General features: G+C 39.4%; 8 protein-coding genes across 9 annotated transcripts; 5 read left to right on the top strand and 3 right to left on the bottom strand.

Annotated features, from left to right (window-relative positions):
• Positions 1 to 1,545: 1,545 nt before the first annotated feature.
• Positions 1,546 to 2,845, top strand: LOC147302515 (gamma-crystallin M2-like). The gene is made up of 3 exons (XM_086283291.1): positions 1,546 to 1,637; positions 1,760 to 2,002; positions 2,516 to 2,845. Exons 1-3 carry the CDS (start codon positions 1,629 to 1,631, stop codon positions 2,789 to 2,791), a joined length of 528 nt encoding a protein of 175 aa, XP_086139417.1. The 5' UTR covers positions 1,546 to 1,628; the 3' UTR covers positions 2,792 to 2,845.
• A 246-nt stretch (positions 2,846 to 3,091) lies between these two features.
• LOC147302514 (gamma-crystallin M2-like) lies at positions 3,092 to 4,005 on the bottom strand. The gene is made up of 3 exons (XM_086283292.1): positions 3,935 to 4,005; positions 3,508 to 3,750; positions 3,092 to 3,431 (listed from the first exon to the last, which is right to left on the bottom strand). Exons 1-3 carry the CDS (start codon positions 3,941 to 3,943, stop codon positions 3,162 to 3,164), a joined length of 522 nt encoding a protein of 173 aa, XP_086139418.1. The 5' UTR covers positions 3,944 to 4,005; the 3' UTR covers positions 3,092 to 3,161.
• A 1,545-nt stretch (positions 4,006 to 5,550) lies between these two features.
• LOC147302513 (gamma-crystallin M2-like) lies at positions 5,551 to 7,159 on the bottom strand. The gene is made up of 3 exons (XM_086282120.1): positions 7,138 to 7,159; positions 6,689 to 6,931; positions 5,551 to 6,011 (listed from the first exon to the last, which is right to left on the bottom strand). Exons 1-3 carry the CDS (start codon positions 7,147 to 7,149, stop codon positions 5,739 to 5,741), a joined length of 528 nt encoding a protein of 175 aa, XP_086138246.1. The 5' UTR covers positions 7,150 to 7,159; the 3' UTR covers positions 5,551 to 5,738.
• A 2,659-nt stretch (positions 7,160 to 9,818) lies between these two features.
• Positions 9,819 to 10,683, bottom strand: LOC147302512 (gamma-crystallin M3-like). The gene is made up of 3 exons (XM_086282121.1): positions 10,675 to 10,683; positions 10,250 to 10,498; positions 9,819 to 10,097 (listed from the first exon to the last, which is right to left on the bottom strand). The coding sequence occupies exons 1-3, from the start codon at positions 10,681 to 10,683 to the stop codon at positions 9,819 to 9,821; spliced, it is 537 nt and encodes a 178-aa protein (XP_086138247.1).
• Positions 10,684 to 11,136: 453 nt separating this feature from the next.
• Positions 11,137 to 12,435, top strand: LOC147302511 (gamma-crystallin M3-like). The gene is made up of 3 exons (XM_086283288.1): positions 11,137 to 11,154; positions 11,288 to 11,536; positions 12,140 to 12,435. Exons 1-3 carry the CDS (start codon positions 11,140 to 11,142, stop codon positions 12,413 to 12,415), a joined length of 540 nt encoding a protein of 179 aa, XP_086139414.1. The 5' UTR covers positions 11,137 to 11,139; the 3' UTR covers positions 12,416 to 12,435.
• A 1,590-nt stretch (positions 12,436 to 14,025) lies between these two features.
• LOC147302510 (gamma-crystallin M2-like) lies at positions 14,026 to 15,191 on the top strand. 2 transcript variants are annotated; one of them, XM_086282476.1, is made up of 3 exons: positions 14,026 to 14,034; positions 14,118 to 14,351; positions 14,916 to 15,191. In XM_086282476.1, exons 1-3 carry the CDS (start codon positions 14,026 to 14,028, stop codon positions 15,189 to 15,191), a joined length of 519 nt encoding a protein of 172 aa, XP_086138602.1. The 2 variants fall into 2 exon arrangements, with proteins under 2 accessions (XP_086138602.1, XP_086138601.1); XM_086282475.1 differs by having other exon boundaries at positions 14,118 to 14,360.
• A 1,406-nt stretch (positions 15,192 to 16,597) lies between these two features.
• Positions 16,598 to 17,417, top strand: LOC147302509 (gamma-crystallin S-1-like). The gene is made up of 3 exons (XM_086284581.1): positions 16,598 to 16,642; positions 16,800 to 17,042; positions 17,145 to 17,417. Exons 1-3 carry the CDS (start codon positions 16,598 to 16,600, stop codon positions 17,415 to 17,417), a joined length of 561 nt encoding a protein of 186 aa, XP_086140707.1.
• Positions 17,418 to 18,760: 1,343 nt separating this feature from the next.
• LOC147302508 (gamma-crystallin M2-like) lies at positions 18,761 to 19,930 on the top strand. Its single transcript, XM_086282478.1, has 3 exons — positions 18,761 to 18,778; positions 19,223 to 19,465; positions 19,658 to 19,930. The coding sequence occupies exons 1-3, from the start codon at positions 18,761 to 18,763 to the stop codon at positions 19,928 to 19,930; spliced, it is 534 nt and encodes a 177-aa protein (XP_086138604.1).
• Positions 19,931 to 21,496: the final 1,566 nt, after the last annotated feature.

The raw sequence follows: 21,496 nt of genomic DNA, 5'->3' as shown, positions 1-21,496 counted from the left end.
GATAAAGGCCTTGGCAGAGTGGCAAAGCCAACAAAATGCCAGCTTATTAGAATAACATGGAGTCTCGTGACCTTAGGTTGAAGTTTTAAAAAAAAAAAAAAAAAAGTTGTGTGTCTATTCATAAGTAGCATTATACTGTTTTTATGTCATTTTCAGAGTTTTTCCAGTTTTCAAGATCTGCTTTACCTGCTGTAAAACTGAAAGTAAGCTTTCACATATGTGTAATACACATATTACAACACATTAAAATAGATTCTGTGACCCAGAAGTGGCAAACAGCATCATATTTAAGGTCTCCTGTTCAAGCTTAGTGTAAGGGAGCAAACTACACTACACAGTCTCCCAGGCTCTTAATCAATAATTATTATTTTTTTAACTGCTTCATACTTTATAATGTCACTTTTAGGCCTTACATGGACAATAGTGAAATTGGCATACTGAAGCTTTGGCTTGGATTTCCCTCCATTATATAGATAAACAAACAATGTAAACAAACTGTTGTCAATACTGTGTATCATGTGTATATACAATGCTGTAATCTTTATTAATAATATCAACTGACAAATAATACTGGATGAATAACAGGTTTACATGAAAAAAATGTCAAATGTCAATAGAAAATACAGGCAGTAATGTAAATTTCTGCTTTACTGAAGTTTTCTTTCTAAAGCTGCCCCAACACGAACCATTTCATGGAAACAGAGTGGGACCCATACCATAAAAATGCTAGGATTTGGATTTAGTGTTTCTGTTATCATCACGTACAGGCATGCGTTATCATAGGCCCTAAATGGGGGTGTACACGGCAGCGCTTACTTTGCGAAGCCTCCATTCAAAAACCCACAGTAAACATCAGCAAACCTAAAAATTGAATAATTAATTCAACAACAGTGTAGCCTGTTTCCATAAATGATTGAAATATATGCAAAGATGACATAATGTCCAAGCTAAACACTATACTTGGGCACTGTAGCAATGCTGATGTCAATACAAACACAAATACTGATGTTCACAATTTCAGTAGAGGCTTTAGTGTATCTATATTTGCTATTTAGCTCTAACATTTGTTACATTACACTCAGGGCCACAGCAGTTCTGTGATTATGGCTAGATAAAAAAAAAAATCAATTAAAAAACAGTAAAGGTAGATTTAATTATCCCTTAAACAAGTTTATGACAAGATTTAATCATTTTTCGTTGTAGAAATTATTGATTATCCAAAACAGCCTGAGGTACAAACAAAAAACTGTAGCCTTCAGCCCCTCAAAGCCGTCCAGGATCCCTGAATGACAAAATTCAGGAAAAATACTTGCTCCGACCCTGGCATTTGTACAGTTAGGAATCTATTTGAATGAGAAGGACGCAGTTGTTTTGCACATAATGTGATCACTGACCCGTGGGGCACTAGCAAACTATGGTGTTTTGATCAATAGTGATGAACGTGTGAAAAGTGGACAACAATAACTCATCATCACACTGTGCGTCGCTATACATAACCAGATTTGTTTTATAAAACCTATTTGGATGACAATACTTTATGCTGTGCCATCACACAGCTACTTTATATAAAAGGACAGCAGCACAGAGGGCATCTATTGAGCATCAGTCGGGCCCCCACTAAAATAACAATGGGAAAGGTAAGTTTATTATGTTACTGAAAATACAGAATTAAAAACCAAAGCAAAACATTAACCTTGAGCTAGGAGCTTGAATGAAAAAGGAGCTAAAAATTTGCGAATGCTGTGAAATACATTTGCAGATCATATTCTACGAGGACAGAAATTTCCAGGGTCGGCACCATGAGTGCATGAGCGACTGTGCTGACCTGCACCCCTATTTCAACCGCTGCAACTCCATCCGGGTGGAGAGCGGCTGTTTCATGGTTTATGACAGACCTCACTATCTTGGCCACCAGTACTTCCTGCGCAGGGGGGAGTACTCCGACAACCAGCGCATGATCGGAATCAATGACTGCATTCGCTCCTGTCGCATGATTCCCATGGTAAGCATAAGATTGTATTAAAGATGCAATGAGTTAATATTTTTTAGAAGTGGGCATGTTGAATTGTTGAATTATTGGAGTACAAAGCAAGGTCAAAGAAAGAAGACATGTATGTGCTCAATAAATTATTAATAAAACTCAAAGTAACAAAATGAAGAAGCTAAAGTAAAATAAAGGCTGACTTGGATCAACAGGTAGAAACTCTAACACAAACTTTGTAAAGGAACTGTCATTATTATTAGACAACTTGGAATAAAATTGATATAAATTTAGTTTTGGGGAACATTTCAGAATATAAATCCTTGACAGCTAATGTTTGACCAAAACCTTCATCATATTTGGTTCCCCACATCCAGTTGGCTCAGATGCTGGGACCATCTGGTCGTCCCTGCTCCACAAAAGAAACATAAACTGAAGAAGAACTTTTTGGTTAAGGATGTTTTTCCATTAGATTGTCTTAGATGGACTGTTTTACTCTTCCATAGTGTCTGACTAATAAACATTGTTCTGCAGCACCGGGGCTCCTACAAAATCAAGTTGTATGAGCGTCCAGATATGGCTGGCCAAATGCAGGAGGTGAGCGACGATTGCCCCAACGTCCAGGACCGCTTCCGTATGTCTGACATTAACTCGTGCAATGTGGTAGACGGCCACTGGCTGCTGTACGACCAGCCCAACTACAGGGGGAGGACCTACTACCTGAGACCTGGCGAATACCGCAGATACAGTGACTGGGGCGGTGCGAGTCCAAGGATCGGCTCTCTCAGGCGAATCACCGACTTTAATTAAAACCTTCTGAACCTTGTTCCTTTGTCTCTTCTCAATAAATATGCTGGGCTTAAACTGCTTGTGTTTATGTCTTTATCCAAAAGAAGACAGCCTTGATGTTTAAACATTTTTTTGCTGTAACATTTAAACTTCTTGTAAAACAATAGTTTGTTAGACAAGAAATGTTTGTGTTGACTTAGACCATTTCATGCCGCTTTCTTCAGAGGTAACGAATAGCAATCAGTCCTTAAATATTCCAGACAACTCTAAAAAGTTTAAGCAACCAGGAAAAAAACAAACAAAAAGCAGCTGACACCACTCTGGTCTTTTGTTTGGTTTATTGGTAGTACTTTTTAAAATATTTCACATGAAATATCTCACATCGGCATTCTCACATAATGATGCGTCTGATGGATCCAACCCTGGGACTCATGCCTCCCCACTCATGAAACCTCCTGTATTCACCAGGATGTATCAGGTACTGCCGTCCCCTGTAGTGAGGATGCTCGTAGAAGATCCAGTAGCCATCCATTACGTTGCAGGAGTAGATGTCATTGAAATGGAAGCGTTCATACAGGGAGGGGCAGTCATCTGTCAGCTCCATCATCTGTCCTCCAAGTTCTGGGCGCTCGTAGATCATCAGTCTGTGAGTGCCTTGGTGCTGCAGAAATGATGATTACAATCATCAGTGTAGATCAGTGAAACCTTTAATACAAAAATGCCCAACTGAGACTTACCATAGGGATCATACGGCAGGATCTCACGCAGTCGTTGAATCCCATCCAGCGCTGGTAGTCTGGATATTCGCCCTTCCTCAGGAAGTACTGGTAGCCCATGTAGTTGGGTCTCTCATAGACCATCCAGTTACCACTGTCCACTCTGATGGAGTTGCAGCGACTAAAGTGGGAATGTAGGTCAGCGCACTCGCTGCTGCACTCATAAGAGCGACCATCGAAGTTCCTGTCCTCGTAGAAAATGATCTGAAAGAAGTTTATTCAGGGATTTTCGGTAAATTGGATGCATGCTTGATTAAATTAAAGACATTTTGCTAAAAATACCACACGTGAAGTGGTTCTGCATCACTGGTTTTCGATGAATAGTCCATGCAGGTATGCAGAAGCACAAAAGGAACAGGATTTTTTTTTTTAAAAAAGGTATCCTTACCTTACCCATTGTGTCGGCTAACTTTTGTCACACTGTAGCAGCAGCCGTGGGCTCCAGGCTGCCTTTATAACCCATGGATGACCTGTGTCATTGTGATTGAGAACAATGACTGGGCTGGTCAGCTTTTTCACACAGAACATATTTTTTTCTTGTGCTTTGTTTGGTGAGGTCTGCAGTGCAAATCAGCTGTTTTTTTTTCTGAGCCGAAGCTGCCCCTTGCATTTGTTTAATGGCCTACACATAAAATCCACAACTAAACTAAAAATACCAACAACTATTGTCAACAAATCCCTAAACATATACAGTATTTACACTGGAATGGTGAAAGATGGTATATAGACATATCACCAAATTACATTCACGTGTGTTAGGGTACACATTTTACACATTGCGTATAATTAAATGTATTAATGTTAATGCTAATAGCAAAGATGATGCATTTGTAAAAGTGATAAAAGCTGCAGTGAACATCTTTCACATGGTACTGCTTTCAGCTGCCACTGCTGCACCCTTGTGCAAAGTGGCAGCAGCCTTTTATAGGTCCAACAATTCAACCACTTTTTTTATGTCAGCAAACAAGTTGTTTTAAATAACCTCTTGTCTGTTGTGCTTTTGTTTGGTTCTTATCAGCTTTTTCTGATACGATGTTTAATACACTCTGTGATTATTTAATGCAATGGAGATACAGCAAGTATAACGTGCTATTATTAATGCATCAATACATTTCAATCTGTATTGTTAGGATTATTTGATTTCTTTGCTTGTCATATGACAATTAAATCATTACTAATTTATTTACATATGAATCAGTGTCGATACTGTGGATTAGGAGCATCGTGTCAAAGTAGTATTGCCTAATTTAAAGCATGATTATAGTCTTAATCATGATTATAGTCATCTATAAATATATATATGGTGTACAGCATGCATTTTAACTGCAAGAGGCTTATTGTGACATTGTAATTATTCATATCTCAGAACCTTGCAAAGTTGTAAAGTCTATAAAACATATTTCTGTAAAGTTTTATTGCAGTAAAAACCCACATTTGCCAGAAGTGCAACACTTGATCTTTTTCATACAGGGGTTAGCTTGTTCAGGCAGTTTGTTTTACTATACTAATATTACTGGTGTAACTTAGTCAGTGAACAATGGGTCTATCAGAATTCAACCCTTATAAAATACTTTCCCTTCTATCAAACAAAAACTTAAGGACATTAAGAAGAACCATTCATGTAATCCTAATACAGTTATCCAGTATAGTGAAAACTGAAAAATAGATGATAGATGGTTAATAAAGTAGGGAATGTAAGTATTGTATGTAAAGTTGTATATTATGCAAATGAGAGCAATTGTTCTACCGGAAATATCAAAAAAGATTGCCAAAATGTGTTAGTTACTGATTATTCAAAATATAAAACTGGTTTGCCCTTGTTTTTAGCAAAGTTGTGTTAAATAAAAAAAATATAGAAAATTATAATGTATTTATTTAAGTGGGTTTAAAGATTTAGAACCATCAATATGTGAACTGTGAATATACATATATGATTGGGTAAATCAGCTATTTATTTTGATTGAGGACTGAGTTGAAAAACAACTTACCCAGATCTGTGTCCAGTCTATTTATTATGTGCACCACACAATAAAAGTAAATTATACATTACAGCTGAAACTACATTCAAACAATGCACAAATCACAGTTTCAGGATAAAACAAAGCTTTCTCTTTTTGCCTTTGACAATTTGTTAATATTAATACAACAAACCATCTGCAAAACCTTTTAGCCAAATAAAAGTCATGGGACAGTTAAGATTCTGTGATGCGTCTGAGGGAATTGAATTTCATGTCATTACTGCCGACTCCTTTGAAGTCCCTGTACTCTCCTGGCTTCAGAAAAAACATCCGGCCCTCATAATTTGGTTGTTCAAACATCAACCAGTAGCCCTCCATCACCTTGCAGGACTGCATGCTCGACATGTGATAGTTATCCTGGATGGAGTTGCAGTCATCTGTCAGTTCGTGCATCTGGCCTTCAAAGTTTGGTCTTTCATAGATCCTCATATTAAAAAGTCCCTTGTGCTGTAAAAGTTATAAAAAGTATATATTTTAAAGGAATGAAATCATAGTTTTGCAGTTGAAAACAAATGTACCCAGCTAATGCTAATGCAGAGGTACCGAAAAATTGCTTTAGGCCTGGAAAGGAAATGGGAATAAGCTATATGCTAACTTTTGTTGAAGAATGTGTGTGCTGCTGTGTCACGTGGGAATCTTAATAGTAGTTCTGGAAAGTTGTCTTTTGAAAAATGTAAGTCCTTAAGCTCTTGCTAGGTAGCATGCTAACAGGTAGCAGATCTTATAGGCTAGATATATAAGATATATACATAAAACAGCTTTGATACAAAATGTTCATTCATGACTAATAAGTGTAACAAAAACGATCAATTTTTTAGCTCAAGTTTAGACTGTTTGGTTACTTTATGCACTTTTTCTATGGTTTTAAGGACTGTGGTAGGCTACATTCACATTTGTGGCAAATTGCTTTATAGAAACATAAATTATGTTTCTGGAAAGAGAGATAAAAAAAGAGATAAAAATGCGTGATAGAAGCTATATGCTGGACATATATAGAACACATATCCTCTGCTTCAGACAACGAAGTTGAGCTTCTCATCTAATGGGTTACACATGAATTCAACAAACTGATCCTTTACATTGCTGACTGTCCTCGTCTTTACAAATGATTATATTATATTTACCGCAGGGACAATGCGGCAGGACTGAATGCAGTCGTTGAAGCCAAAGGTATTCGTGCATTCGGGATATTCTCCCCTGGTCAGGAGGTACTGCTGGCCCATGAAGTCGGGCTGGTTATAGACTATGAATGTCCCGCTCTCCACCCTGCAGGAGTTGCATTGGCTCAAGTGAGAGGCAATCTCAGAGCAGTCGCTGACGCACTCAAAAGAGCGGCCTTGGAAGTTACTCTCCTCGAAGAAGATGATCTAGGGAAAAAGACACAAATTGTGTTTGTGTGAGACTATTTCCAGAGAAAGTGTTCAGAGTGTCTGAGATTATCATAAGAGTAAGTCATATCAGACAGTGCTGCACGGCAGAAGTTACAGAATAAAAATACTATTGAGTTTGACACAGTATATATAGAGTTCAATGTCCTACACCAGCTGCTGCAGGGATCTGTACCCTGCATTACCTTTCCACTCATGGTCGCACGATTTGATTTCTGTTGTTTTTCTCACTGGCGCGCTGCCTTTTATGCATCATGTGACATCCAAAGAATCTGCCTCAATTGTACAGAATGACTGAGTCAGCTCATCAGTATGGAAGTCTCTACTGTACTACACATCAAACTGTGAACACTGCAATTACTGAGATTTAACTTGTGCAGATTTAATGGCGGCAAAGCAAACATCTTTTTCATTATAGGACACATTTATATTTGTAGAGCATTGAATAATAGTGTTTAAAGATGAAAAAAAGCTTTGATTTTCGGATAAATATATAATATTTGAAAGACGAAATGGTGCAGCTCTCAACTCACTTGACGCTGCATTTTTTAATTTCTTTTTTTTCCACACCATAAACAGGACAGACTTTGCATTTAGTTTTATGGCAAGACTGAAACAATAGAATCCATCCACTCTTTTAACTGCCTATTCAATCCAGGGTGACTGTTCACTGAAAGTGTGAGCACTTATGCAAAAGCAGAGATTTTGATAGGTCGCTGGTCTGGAGCATTCAGGTGTGTGTTAACACAATGCCACCGTTTCCCAGGAGTGGACCCAAATTCACCCCCAGGTCAGACCGTGCAATGCTCAGAGAAACTGCAAAAAGCCAAGCAGCTACATCTCAGACTCTACAGGCTTCGGTTAGCATGTCAAATGTAAAGTTCAATTAGACAAACGCTGAACAAGTATGGCTTAAGCATCTCCCAAAGTGGAAATGTTTAAGCCATAATGCACACATGTGACAAAAACCAAACATAGTATATCAGCACAAACATCTCAAACCAACAGTCAAGATTTGGGTGTTTTGCAGCTACAGGAACTGGCCAACTTGCAGTCACTGAATTGAAAGCATTTCAGTCAAAGGTGAGCTCATGTGTCTGACAGCTAAAACTGTCAAAGTTCATTAGCCTTCATGTATTAACAGTGCATATGCACAGGTGTGAGTGTAAATCATCAGTGATTTATCAGGACTGAACCTTTTTAATTTAAATATCTGGTATTCTTTATCTAATTTTATCTTTATTAAAAATAGCGTCTATCATTACTGGATGCATCTCTTACCCTTGTATTTCTTACAACATCTGACTGATGTTGGCAAATCTGATTTTTTTTTTTTGTCTCTGCAACTGACAGCTCACATGCTCACGTGCTCTCCCTCCTCCTCCTTTCTTCTTATTTTTCTTGTAAATTATTTTGTCTTTATTCATGTTAACTTTGAATCCAAAGGTTTTTCATTTTTTCATTGTTGTATGTTTTCACTTGAGCCACGTTGACTGTCTCAGGGAAACAATCATCACCATCCCTGCTATTTCAACCCAAACCCAATGTTTTCTATTTATTCATAAATGATCATCACTCCTATGGAAACACTTTGGAAAGATTTCCCATTTCTGTATTACTCGTTGGACCTCTGAACCATTGGACCATTGGACACTAATATTTTAGGTTTCTCTCCCTTCCCTCCTACATCATAGTCACCACTCTCTTCACTTCATCTCCAGGTAAACTCATAGTCACCAGTGCATATGTGTCCTAAATCTGACAGTAATTTTACATGGAAACTCTTTTTTGCACAGGATTTAACATATTAGTACACGAGGACCAGCGATCTGAAGCACACCCCTAAATGTACAAAGGAATGACTGAAAAAGAAAAGAATGCAGGTGTTGCAAGACCCAAAGTTCAGACCTTAACCTGATGAAAATGTTGTGGTGTGACACTGAGAGAACGATGCGTAACCAAATGCATAAACAAAGGAACTAAAGCAACACTAAAAAGAAGAGTGGGCCACAATTCCTCCACAATGATGCCAGAGACTGATAAAGTCATACATTAATTACTTCAAGTTATTGCCGCTGAATCATGGGGTGTACTTCATTTTTAAAATGATTGTATAGAGTCCTGTGGAATGTTTATTTTTCTCATAGCTGTAATAATATTTTGATTGATATGTTGATTATAGCCAATACGGAGCATTAAAGTAGCTCGGTGATGCTGTGATGTGCTGTATTACAAATGGCGTTTACATTAGACCATCATGGTCATTTTTGTATGTTATCTTTGTGTCCATGTCAATTATCTATAACTGAGATAACAACAGAGCAACAGCGGCGCTTTGCTACATAAGTATTTAAGTAGAAACTGTTTAAGTGATGATGCTGAATCGAGGGATCCAACCTCTAACTCAGGGGTGTTGAACTCCAGGTCTCGAGGGCCGGTGTCCTGCAGGTTTTTGATGTGATCCATCACAGCTGATTTAAATGACTAAATTACCTCCTCAACATGTCCTGAAGTTCTCCAGAGGCCTGGTAATGAACTAATCATTTGATTCAGGTGTGTTGACCCAGGGTGAGATCTAAAACCTGCAGGACACCGGCCCTCGAGGCCTGGAGTTCGACACCCCTGCTCTAACACAGCTGGTGTGAAAGTTGTGATGGCATTTAGTATTTTGTTGAATGTGCACAAATGCCATGGGAAATATTCCTGATTAAGGCTGTAAGGTTATGATAAACTTAGAAGTTTATCTTAAAGGATATAAAGCATGACGTTTGCATCTTTGACTCCACACATGAAGCGAAAGAGATACTTCAAAAATATTTCATTTTTTTTATTTTTCTCCCAGAGTTTCTTGTGAACGGACAGACAATCAGCACATTTCCATGATGCGTCTGATGGAGCTGATTTTCATTATGTTGCTCACTCCCATGTCTCTGAGGTTCCTGTACTCTCCTGGCCTCACGTATATCATGCGCCCTCTGAAATTGGGCTGTTCGAACATCAGCCAGTGGCCGTCCAGCACGTTGCAGGACTGGCAGTCAGACATATAAAATTGTTCCTGGAGGGACTCGCAGTCATCCATCAGCTCGTGCATCTGGCCTCCAAAGTTCTCTCTTTCATAGATCCTCATCCTGAACTGTCCCCTGTGCTAATGGAGCGGGGGAAAAAGACACGAATCATGAGAAATGCAGTCTGTCCCAGGTCCAGCTGACCTAGCAGCTACCTCTTTGGACTTTGGAGTGTCTGTGCAATCCCCACATGAAATGGTACAGACCATCTACAACCACCAAAATGTCTTACCATGGGGATCATGCGACAGGAGCGAATGGTATCCATCATCGTCATGCCTCCCATGCGCTGGAAATCAGAGTACTCTCCTCTCCTCAAGAAGACCTGATTACCCATGAAGTTGGGGTGGTCGTACACCACAAAGCACCCACTGTCCACTCTGCAGGAGTTGCAGCGGTTCAGGTGCATGTGGATGTCGGAGCAGTCACTGCTGCACTCATAGGAGCGACCCTGGAAGTTCCTCTCCTCATAAAAAATGATCTGCAAAAAATAAACAGGAAAGAGGTGGTAAGCTGACAGCGCCACAGAGTAGTGATTTAATATTTGGATGGACTTGCTTTGCATTTCTAACCCTCTTGCGATGTTTCCACAAGTCTTAATTGTTCAGTATTGTCAGATTTTTCTTTAGCACTATACAAGCAAATGAGAAGTATTACCCTGCCCATGGTGACGGTTTGGTTTTTTTTCCAACTGATGCCAACCCGTGCCACTTTTATATACAGTATGAGCCCGAGACCACCTTCCTCACCTTTGTGTGAAACAATCCTGACTCATCATGAGGTTCACGTGGCACAGCATTCACATTTCACAGTATACCTCAATAGAGTTTGTTTAATACTGTTATTGTTACCACAACATTCAGTCTCATCTACAGATCTGATGTTCATACTACATAGATTTTTACAGAAGAGAGATGAATGCAATAGTAGAAGTTGCTGGAAGGGAGCATAAATCCCAAATTTCTATCACAATACCTATTTGCAGAATCGGACATGCAGTCTGCCACGCTATAGTGCTGCTGTGCCACAATATAGAGTGATGACTCAAAGGTTTCAGCACAAGCTGTGCAATGTATAAAAAGGGAAAAGGGTCGATGTTGATGAGATGTATCTGAGATAACCATGACCATGGGGAGGGTAAGTGAAACTTAGCCAATAACAGTAGGAAGTTTTAAAGTTAAACTTCACAAGTTCATAATAACAAATATGCAAAATAGCTGTTTACAGGTTGCTTATTTATATATACTTCACTTGTTTTTCTCTTTTGCAGATCATTTTCTATGAAGACCGGAACTTCCAGGGTCGCTCCTATGAAACCAGCAGTGACTGCTCAGAGCTGACGTCCTACCTTAGCAGGTGTAACTCCTGCAGGGTGGAGAGTGGCCTCTTCATGGTCTATGAGAAGTCCAACTTCATGGGCCATCAGATGCTGGTGAGGAGAGGAGAATACCCAGACAACCAGCGCCTGATGGGAATGAGCATGAGCGACTGCATAAGATCCAGTCGCATAATCCCCACGGTAGGTGGATGACATTGAGCTGCATTCGGGGCCCAGCCACAACAGAATGGACAAGACAGAGACCTTTTAAATATGTAGATGTAGAAGGCCAGTGACAATAAAAGCTAAAAAGAAACAGCCATCTGGTCAACATTTGTCTGAGCACAAAGGCTGCCCTCCTGCATGCAGGAGAAAAATTGTAATTAATTGTGAAATATATTGAAATAAAAATTGAGCCTAGCTGTTCAGTCCTATCTTTCTGCATGTATAATATTTTAAATTTAGGATTCGCTCACTAGAAGTCATCCATATCTCCCAGCCTTCTTTAACCATCCTCTGGTGTAATCACCTGTCCTAAATGAAAGAGAACAAAACCTCCAGATCCCATGGATATGGCGATATAAAATGAAGCAGCAAAAGTTTTCATAAACGTGGAAGAAGATGAATGGAGGGAAACATTAAAATATAGTTTTAAAAATTCTATTTATGCTAATTTTATATTTAATTTTTTTAATAATATTGCTACTTTATGTTGTCCAAGATGTAGTTTTAGATTTACATTCTCAGCTAAAGATAAGTTTTATAGACTTACAGGCCACAGTCATTCTGCTTCTTCATCCACAGCACCGAGGCCCCTTCCGAATGAGGATCTACGAGAGGGAGAACTTCGGAGGCCAGATGTACGAGCTGAGCGACGACTGCGACAACATAATGGATCGTTTTCACATGTCTGACTGTCAGTCCTGCAACGTGATGGACGGTCACTGGCTGATGTTCGAGCAGCCCGGCTTCAGAGGCAGGATGCTGTACCTCAGGCCAGGAGAGTACAGGAACCTCAGAGAGATGGGGAGCAACATCACAAAGTTCAGCTCCATCAGGCGCATTATGGACTCCTGTTAACTCAAAATGACACACTCCAAATGTACTGTGAATAATAATAAAGCAAGCTGAAATCCCATCCAGACACACCCCTGGTTTTTCTAATGTAAATACTGATAAGTCAAAATTCAGTTGTAAGTAATATGTTAGAAAGTTTCGAAGATTAACTGCATTTACAGATGCTTCAAAGTTCTGTATTTGAGAGAGGATTTACTATTAGGAAATACATCCCAAACAGAAATAATAAGGAATTCTGAATACTGAGAGAGTTCGGTTTTATTTTATCAGTAAATTTCAGAACTAGAAGCTCATAAGACTTCTATTTGTATCTAAAACTCAAAGACTTTAGGAAGAAGGGAAACTGTAAAGCATAAGTAAGTGAAGTTTATTTATATAGGACTATTCACAGACATTAAAGTCACAAAGTGCTGTGTATAAATTAAAAGACGATATGAACAGAGAACCGTGTTGAAACAATCAAAAGATGTGAAAGTGTAGTGGGTTTGTAATGAGCAAACCATGCTGAATGCCAAACAAGAACGAACAAAACTTCCCCCCAAGCTTATACCAAGACTGAGAACCCAAGAAGAAGAAAAATAAAAAACAATCCAAGGAGATAAAATCAAAAGGACTCATTCGGTGGACTTTTAAGGATTCACCTCTTTATTTTTAGACGGTTTAGGAAAAGAAAGATGAAGGACATCAGTTGTTTGAAAAGGTTGTCACCCTCTTTTATGCCCGTGTGATCCATTAAGTGTGTGCCTTAAAACTGAAGCACTTGGAGTAAATAGAAAGTAGAAACAATATGAGGCACAAGTGCTCATATTGTGTATTTTGGAGGTGACATGGCCAAATTGGCTAAGGCCACTTGTGGAGTGCAGAGTCCCCCCCTGTGTCCATCTTAAATATTTATTGAGTAGATTGTACATTATAGTATAGTATAGTTGATCAATTTCTTGCATGTATTGATGTTTAATTACTTTAAAGCTGTTACATATATAGTCTGAAGGTTCCTAATGGACTTAACCAAATCATCACTAAATAAAAGGTCTATCCTGTTTAATGAAACTAGACAGAAAGATGTAATATTCTACAGTTTCACATAATGTAAACACTCTAAATTGCACAGAACAGGTCTTAATGTATGCATTTTATATTTGCAACAGTAGTCCAAAAGACATTTTGAGTCTATCTGCATATATTTAAACCAGTAAATACTACATGAGGCGGGGTTTTTGTTTCATGTAGGATCAGAAATAGAAAATAAAAGCCTAAAAATGCCATTTTAGTTACATGTTCACATAGGTTTTTTGCAGTAATACCTCAATTTTCAATAATACCTTCACTTTTTTGTTTTTTGTTTTAAAGGGAGTTACTATTAAACAGTGTTAAATGATTTCTGTCCCTCACAGTCTAACACTGATCCTCTGCCTTCACTGTTCCAGCATGTGTTTGATACAGAGCCATCATCAGGCCAGAACAAAGGCAAATCAAACAGCTCCAAGCTATTTTGCTGATATGTAAATCTACCTCATTTGGGTATCAAAGACTTGCCACACTCTGCACATTTTGTTTATCGTTAAATACTTTGATGGGGCTGCAGCAAAGAATGAGGTCTACAGTGCATCCAAATGGGGAAGGTAAGCTAAGACCTGTTGCGATCAGTGTGCGTTTAAAGACTCTTCCTCCTCTTGGGTTTATTAAAAGTGTACGTTTTCCACAGATCACATTTTTTGAGGAGAAGAAATTCCAGGGTCGCTGCTACAACTGCAGCAGCGACTGCGCTGACCTGCACACATACTTCAACCGCTGCAGCTCCATCCGAGTGGAGAGCGGCGTGTGGGTCATCTATGAGAAACCCAACTACAAGGGTTTCCAGTACGTCCTCAGCCCAGGGGAGTACGCCGACAACCAGCAGTGGATGGCCTTCAACGACAATGTCAAATCCTGCCGTACCGTCAAAAATGTAAGTTCCCCCCTTTTTTTCCCAAGTTCCTTCAACCACAAAATCCAACAGAGGTTTCACATAGACTGCTTCTGGAAATGTGTTTGTGCAGTCCCTGCAGGACAGCATTGTACAAGGGCACCAGTCCAGGCTGGGTGCTCACTGTTAAGCCAGCAGACTAAACAAGTAGACAATAGGAAGCACAACTGGCAGCAACTTTTAGCTTTTTCTTAAAGAAAAAAAAGATTAATGTATGTAAGAAATGTAATTTCTTTCTGTTTGATGGAACATTTTAGCCTCTTTAAGCTCATTGTTTTGATTTAATCAGTCTGTGCTTTAAACCAGTCTAATTGACAGTGCAATAGCAGCCAAAGACCAGCTTTTGAAGAGATTACATAATAAAAATGTAAGCCCATGTGAGCTGATAGCCTAGAGTGAAACCCTGCACATGTATTTTTTATCTTTGGGAGGAATTTCCAGGATTTTTCATAACACTAGCCATAAAATGAAAACGCTGCTCCAAAGTTGGCAGTGTAAATCTGCACCGAGTACACTGTGCTTTGCTTGTGTTTGCAGGTCTACGGTAGTGCGTGGAAGCTGAGGCTGTACGAGAGGCCGGACTTTGGTGGGCAGATGGTGGAGTGCTCTGATGACTGCCCATCGGTTTATGATACCTACAAGATGCGCGAGGCCTACTCCTGTGTGGTGACAGATGGTGCCTGGGTATTCTACGACCTCCCCAACTACCGTGGGCACCAGTACCTCCTGGAGCGGGGCGAGTACCGGCAGCACGGCGACTGGGGGGCATCTTCACCTGGCGTCGGCTCTTTCCGCAGGATCACAGAGTTTTGATTAACAGTCATAATGAAAAAGTGATGCACATGACAATCAATAAATGACTTATAAATGACTCAAGCAAACTGACTTTGTCCTTGTGGATTTCATCAAATGTGCCTCAAGCTCGATTTGGAAGAATGAATACATTAATAAAAACCAAGTAGAACTATTAAATCACGTTATTTTAAAGATGTGAAGACTTTTTGTGTGGCAGTTTCACAAAGTTCAGGAATCTGCAATAGACTCCTCCTTTGTTAGACCTCTGGTGTAAATACAACACTACAACTCCATGCCATGCCATATATATATGTCATGTACGTGTATGTATATAAATACATATATTATAAAAGAAAACTCTGCACTTGTATTAACGGGCTGAGCATCCTGATCTTAGTTTAAGCAGGAAATCATATCTCTCTCAGGTGGGAAAGAAGCAGGAGAACCGAGCAACTATGACAAAGTACAAAGAAACCAGTAGTTTCACTGCTGAAGGTAATTCAGTACTGATGATTTAATGTTGGATACCTTTAAATGATGAATTGTATCATTACTAGAAGGGCAATACTTAAAACATTGTTATTGTTATTTTAAGAATCTGGATCGTTCTTCAGTAACAACAGCGATCTTGTGGTGGCAGATTTAAAGGTGAAGATCATCGTGTGGGAGTTCACCCTCTGGGGAGCATGAATGTTCATATAAGCTGTGGCAATCTGCTTGTTACATTTAAAAGAAAAATCTGCCTTGATGATTCAATAAAGGAAAGGAAGTTTATCAAAATGACATTTGTTTGTGTGGAAATGACTAAGTGTGGAGTTAAGGTTCTGATTAATAACAGGGTGGGAACAGGAGATCACCTTTTGTTTGTGTTGGTTCCTTTTAAATGCAATCCTGCTTGTTTCCTAAACATTACCTAACCTTCACCACAGTGTCGTGCTGAAGACCATCACTTGTGTCCTCATGCATTGTTTCAAATGGGAGTTTTTCCCTGCATCATGAACAGTGCATGGAATCAGCTTATTTACCATGGAAAGGAACGCTAGGGGTAAATGATCGATCAAATTACTGCTTACTTGTTATAATATGGATTAGTTATAAAATGTGTATAAATATCTCCAGCAGAGTCTCTGGTGCCTTCCTGCTGTGTCACTGACTCAGCTCAAAACGTTTCATATCAAACCAACTGTCCTGCAGTGCCCTTGTTTTTGTCAGCACGCTCTGCTGCATCCAGTGGCTTTGGGATGCTTTGCACTGTGCATTTGCATTGTTTAGGGAAACAGGATTCACTGCTTCAGAACAATGTGATAAGCCTGGATAAATATTTGAATCAGTGATTGAATAATCCAGTTCACAGAAAGCAAGCCATGTGCTTAGTTTTATTGTCCTTGTTCTGTATAAAGTGAATATAGGAGGTGGCTGCTTTAATGTTTTATATCACACCAAACCTGTTGATATCGACAATGGAGAAGGTACTGTATGTTTAAGACAGGCACATGTTTGTGGCAATATGATTCATGCTTATACCGTATTTTGAGATGAATGAGTACAAAATGTGTTTGTTTTACCATAACAGCCACTTCCTAGAGTTCAGTGAGTGCAACGTTTCATCAAAACTTGTTTTCTCAGATCATCTTTTACGAGGACAAAAACTTCCAGGGTCAGTCCCACGAGTGTGACAATGATTGCAGTGACCTGCACACCTACTTCCCCCGCTGCAACTCCATCAGAGTGGAGGGAGGATTCTGGGTAGTCTATGAAAGACCAAACTACATGGGCTACCAGTACGTGCTAAGCCCAGGAGAGTATCCAGACTACCAGTATTGGCTAGGTATCAACGATTCCATCAGGTCCTGTCGAATTATTCGAAATGTAGGTGACTATATATGTGTGTGAATGGTGTATAATCAATTCACAATATAATACAGAAACCAACAATGCAGACATTCCCATTCTTTCATTTGTTCCTTCCAGGTGGGGAATTCATGGAAGCTGAAAGTTTGGGAAAAGCCAAACTTTGAAGGTCAGTCGATGGAGATGGCAGACAACTTGCCTGCCTTCCCCGAGAACTGGAAAAGCAACAATGTCCACTCTTGCAAGGTGTTCGAAGGAGCCTGGATCTTCTTTGAGCACCCAAACTACAGGGGGTGCCAGTACCTGCTTGAGAGGGGCAAATACAGGAGGTACGCTGAGTGGGGGGGCATGCAGCCCAGCGTTGGATCCATCCGCCGGGTTAAAGAGCAGTAGCCACTGACAAATCTTTGAAAAAAATAAAAACAAGGAAAATAACTAAACATGCTTAAAATAAAGTCATGATAGAAAATTAAACATTGGTTGTCATTTATTACCCATGATCCTTTTCACTCATTATCCATATTGTGTTACATTTAATCACAACATTTAAAAAAAATCAAATTAAAGCTTTTTTTAGACTTTAAAACTTAATATATAAATAATAAATATTGATTTAAACTGGACAAATAGTGAAATAGTGAAAGTCATTTTAAATCATAGTAAAATAACTACAAGAACTTTAGGTTAAAATTTGCACCAGTATATAAACTCACGTGCACGTTATGCATGCACTTGCATTACACAAAAGAAATATATTAGGTTTTTTTTTATATCTAAGCTTTTTATTAATTATATAAATGAGTATATTTATTAAGAAAAACAGGAGAATACACACAAAATTGTATTATTTAATATTTATAAGATGATGTAATGGTCAATGGTTTATATTTATAAATATTTTATATCTAACTCTAGTAGTGAATAGTGTTCAGGTGGGAAGGCTGTGCATGTGACAATAAGAACAGCTATAATAATAAACAAGAGGATAAGTTACAGTTGACTGGGCAAACAAAACAAAAACAGAAAAATAGAAAAAGAGTATATGTGATGTAATGTAATGTAACATGAAATACAAAACACAATAATACATGCTGAAACAATGTTTCCATAAATATTAAGATAATAGCAGCTATATCCTACTGTATATTACTGTATACTTGTATTCTATTGTACATATTGTATATCTTATTCCTCTGCTCCTCTGTCTCTCTGGCTGCATTGAGCATATGTATGACAAAAGAATTTCCCTCAGGATAAATAAAGTTCTTCTTATCTTCTTATCTTATCTTATATCCTCCTGAGAACCGAGGAAAAAAGAATCTTCCCACTGAACTTTGGAGCTAAAAGAAACCACCCAAACACATGAATATCAATGGAAAGCCCAGGATGTCCTGTATTTAGTACCAAAAATCAATGTCCATTACAGAGGACATAAATGATTAGGCTGGTTCTTTGGAGGATATGGGAGGTGACATGAATGAAGAAGTGATTTTTCAGCAACAATATTTCTATTTTTCTAGAGTTAAACAGCATTCAGCATCAACACATATAAAGGCCATGTGCTAAAACAATTGCAGAATCAGCTAATGTGCCGATGTTAATGGAGAGCTCATTTGAATGACAATGATTCCCCTGGCAATGCAGTTCATCAGCCTTTATTTAAAAGTGGACTGCCGGCAATGCAGTGTGTATGAGTGGCTTTAATCTGATTGGGTGAGGAGGAACACGAGGCGATTATGGAGCGCACAGGGAAGGTAAGCGCCACAACTGTGCGACATGATAATGCCGTAATGACCTCACGCTAAGCTGTGGGTGAATTGCTTCTTGCTAAATGGCGTTGAGCTGATGTCCTGTCAAATGTTAGTTTGTTAGTGTGACGAGCGGGCGGGGCTTTTGTCAGATATAACCTGATATAACCTGAAGTGCATGAATGTTCCTGCACAAATAAATAGATGGTAACCCTGACAAAAACCTTAAAGCTGAATTATTTCATTTTTAGCCACTAGGGAGCAGCACAAAAAAGTGAAAGTCCAACATTTGCCCTGCCTTAGTACAACAAACTTATCTATAACTATCTCTAACGTATAATTCAAGTTCTCTGTCAAAAGAGTTATATCAGCGGTGTTGTCCATAGAGATATGGAGAGTTTTGGGGTTTGCTTTACTTGCACAGCTTTTAATTCACACTCTTGCTTGCAGATCTTTTTTTACGAGGACAAGAACTTCCAGGGTCGTTACTTCGAATGCAGCAGTGACTGTCCCGAGCTGAGTTCCCACTTCAGCCGCTGTAACTCTGTTCGGGTGGAGAGTGGAGCCTGGGTCATCTATGAGAGACCCCAGTATATGGGCTACCAGTACGTCCTCTCTAAAGGGGAGTACCCCAACTATCAGAGCTGGAATGGCTTCAATGACACCATTCGCTCCTGTCGCTTCATTAGATATGTAAGTCTCAGGAAGCAACCACAGAACTAGAATACTATGTATACTTTCTTCACTGTAATTTTTTTTTGAGAGCAATGCAACGCTGTGAGAAATGTTCTCCTCCTTACAGGATGAACAAATGTGGTCTTAGCTGCTTAAAGTTAAAGGAATTCCTATCAATTATTAACATGTTCTTATTTTTAAATCTTTAAGCCATCCACCAGGCACAGGATCCGCATTTACGAACGTCCAGACTTCAGTGGCCAGATGATAGAGTTTAGCGAAGACATGCCCAACCTGCAGGACCGCTGGCGCTACCGCGACATCCACTCGGCCCACATCCAGGACGGCACCTGGGTCTTCTATGAGCATCCGAGCTACAGGGGGCGCCAGTACCTGCTGGAAAAGGGCGAATACAGACGACACTCGGAGTGGGGAGCTCTTAATCCATCTGTAGGCTCCATTAGACGCGTCGTGGACTTCTAGATCAAAAGCTCACTTGCCTTTTCTTGCTTTCCTCCCGTCGCTTATTCAAATGAGCAAATAAACCCACAGGCATAGAAAAACAATGAACTGCTGTGATTTTATTTCTTGTTGTTTTAAACCAACCCAAAAAAACAAAACAAAATAAAACAGGATAAGTTCCACTTTGCGGTGCCCGGCGGGAGTTTTTTTAATTAGCGTGCCAACAGCTGGCGGCTCGTGGTAAAGCCTAGAAATAAAACTGCTGAAAAAAGCCTGCTGGTAATTCAGGAGGGTTCACCAACAGGGGCTAGTGGTATGCCAGCAGCCAGCTATTGTTTATTTGTGCCAGAGGTGGCAGAAATAATACAGCAGAGCAACAATATCCACTGCCCAGCAGGTAGGGTTGCCAACTCCCTGAAAAATAAATAAGGGACACCTCGTGGCCAGGGCCGGGCGACCCAGTTGTCTTCACCCTTCCCAGTTTGGTGAATTTTCTAGCTCTTTTTTTGTGTGTGAAATTATTTTTTTAACCATTTGACTTGAAGTTGATTTAAGTAGATGCATATTCTATTCTTTGTGATATGAACACATGTGAAACAAATGATCATTTAGCCATTTATTTTTAGCTCAAAATGACAACATTAACACAGTAAAACAGGTCTCTTTCTTAAACAGAAGCCTGTCATGCTTAACTTTTGAGAATATAAGTAAATCTTTCTTTAAAAGAACTCTGTCCTGCTTAACTTAAAATAATAGAAAACAATAGAAAGAAAAACATTCTTGTAACAGTGCACATTTAGTGCATTTAGTACAATTGGCTTCAGCTGAGGTATTATTTCAGCTTTTCTAATGCTAATCAGCTGCTCCTGTTTGTAAACCCGCTTGTTCCCATGATTACGCATCTTAACTCATCATCATTATTCATCTATGTATTACTTTTATGTATTAGTCATCAATTTGTTGTAATCATCTATCCTTGCAGTTGTTTATTACACAAAATAAATTATATTATCACACTTCTGGCCACATAGCGCTGATATTCATTGCACATGCCCATATTAACTTTTTCCAGCCAGGTGTTTTCCTTTTCCCATTCTTCCCTTTCTCTGAGGGGAACAAACATTGCTGCTCTAATGCTGGGCTTACACTGTGCGGTTTTAGGCCCATTTTGAGCCGATTTTTGAGTGATCGGACCGATTTTGGCCTTCATCGTGCGTCGTGTAGTATACGTGGGGTAACGAGAAGTGATTAACACCTCACGACCAGCTCCCGATCATCAATCGCTCGTGAGGGTCTCACCACAGGCGCTCACACTGCTCACGCGCAAACACGTAAACGTTGGTGTAAAAGATGGAGCAGCACGGCTGTGCAGCGTGTGATCTGGACACAAGCGATGGAGGCACAACTTGTAGAACTTTGGAAAGCTCATCCGAGCCTTTTCGATGTGGCATCACAAAATTATCACGACCACAACAACCGTGAAAATAGTTGGATCTACACTGCTGCTCAATCACAGCTGCCTGATCAATGTTTTTCATTAGCAATTTAGCAAAGTTGATGGTGGTGGTGTGTCTGTGTGAGTGAAAG

Source organism: Aulonocara sp. 'chitande type north' Nkhata Bay, linkage group LG23 (genome assembly GCF_057382095.1).
Source record: "Aulonocara sp. 'chitande type north' Nkhata Bay isolate Kocher_YH1m ecotype deep benthic linkage group LG23, A_spYH_male_GT1.1, whole genome shotgun sequence".
Classification (NCBI taxonomy): Eukaryota; Metazoa; Chordata; class Actinopteri; order Cichliformes; family Cichlidae; genus Aulonocara; species Aulonocara sp. 'chitande type north' Nkhata Bay.
Note: the sequence above shows the minus strand (reverse complement) of the source record. Positions and strands in the feature narration are given on the sequence as shown.

Coding starts and splice junctions, on each gene's coding strand:
- LOC147302515 (XM_086283291.1), top strand. Junction 2,003..2,515: donor CCTGTCGCATGATTCCCATG/GTAAGCATAAGA, acceptor ATTGTTCTGCAG/CACCGGGGCTCCTACAAAAT.
- LOC147302514 (XM_086283292.1), bottom strand. Junction 3,432..3,507: donor CCTGCCGTATGATCCCTATG/GTAAGTCTCAGT, acceptor TCATTTCTGCAG/CACCAAGGCACTCACAGACT.
- LOC147302513 (XM_086282120.1), bottom strand. Junction 6,012..6,688: donor CCTGCCGCATTGTCCCTGCG/GTAAATATAATA, acceptor TAACTTTTACAG/CACAAGGGACTTTTTAATAT.
- LOC147302512 (XM_086282121.1), bottom strand. Junction 10,098..10,249: donor CCTGTCGCATGATCCCCATG/GTAAGACATTTT, acceptor CCGCTCCATTAG/CACAGGGGACAGTTCAGGAT.
- LOC147302511 (XM_086283288.1), top strand. Junction 11,537..12,139: donor CCAGTCGCATAATCCCCACG/GTAGGTGGATGA, acceptor CTTCATCCACAG/CACCGAGGCCCCTTCCGAAT.
- LOC147302510 (XM_086282475.1), top strand. Junction 14,361..14,915: donor CCTGCCGTACCGTCAAAAAT/GTAAGTTCCCCC, acceptor TTGTGTTTGCAG/GTCTACGGTAGTGCGTGGAA.
- LOC147302509 (XM_086284581.1), top strand. CDS start 16,598: ATGTTTTATATCACACCAAACCTGTTGATATCGACAATGGAGAAG. Junction 16,643..16,799: donor TGATATCGACAATGGAGAAG/GTACTGTATGTT, acceptor TTGTTTTCTCAG/ATCATCTTTTACGAGGACAA. Junction 17,043..17,144: donor CCTGTCGAATTATTCGAAAT/GTAGGTGACTAT, acceptor TGTTCCTTCCAG/GTGGGGAATTCATGGAAGCT.
- LOC147302508 (XM_086282478.1), top strand. Junction 19,466..19,657: donor CCTGTCGCTTCATTAGATAT/GTAAGTCTCAGG, acceptor TAAATCTTTAAG/CCATCCACCAGGCACAGGAT.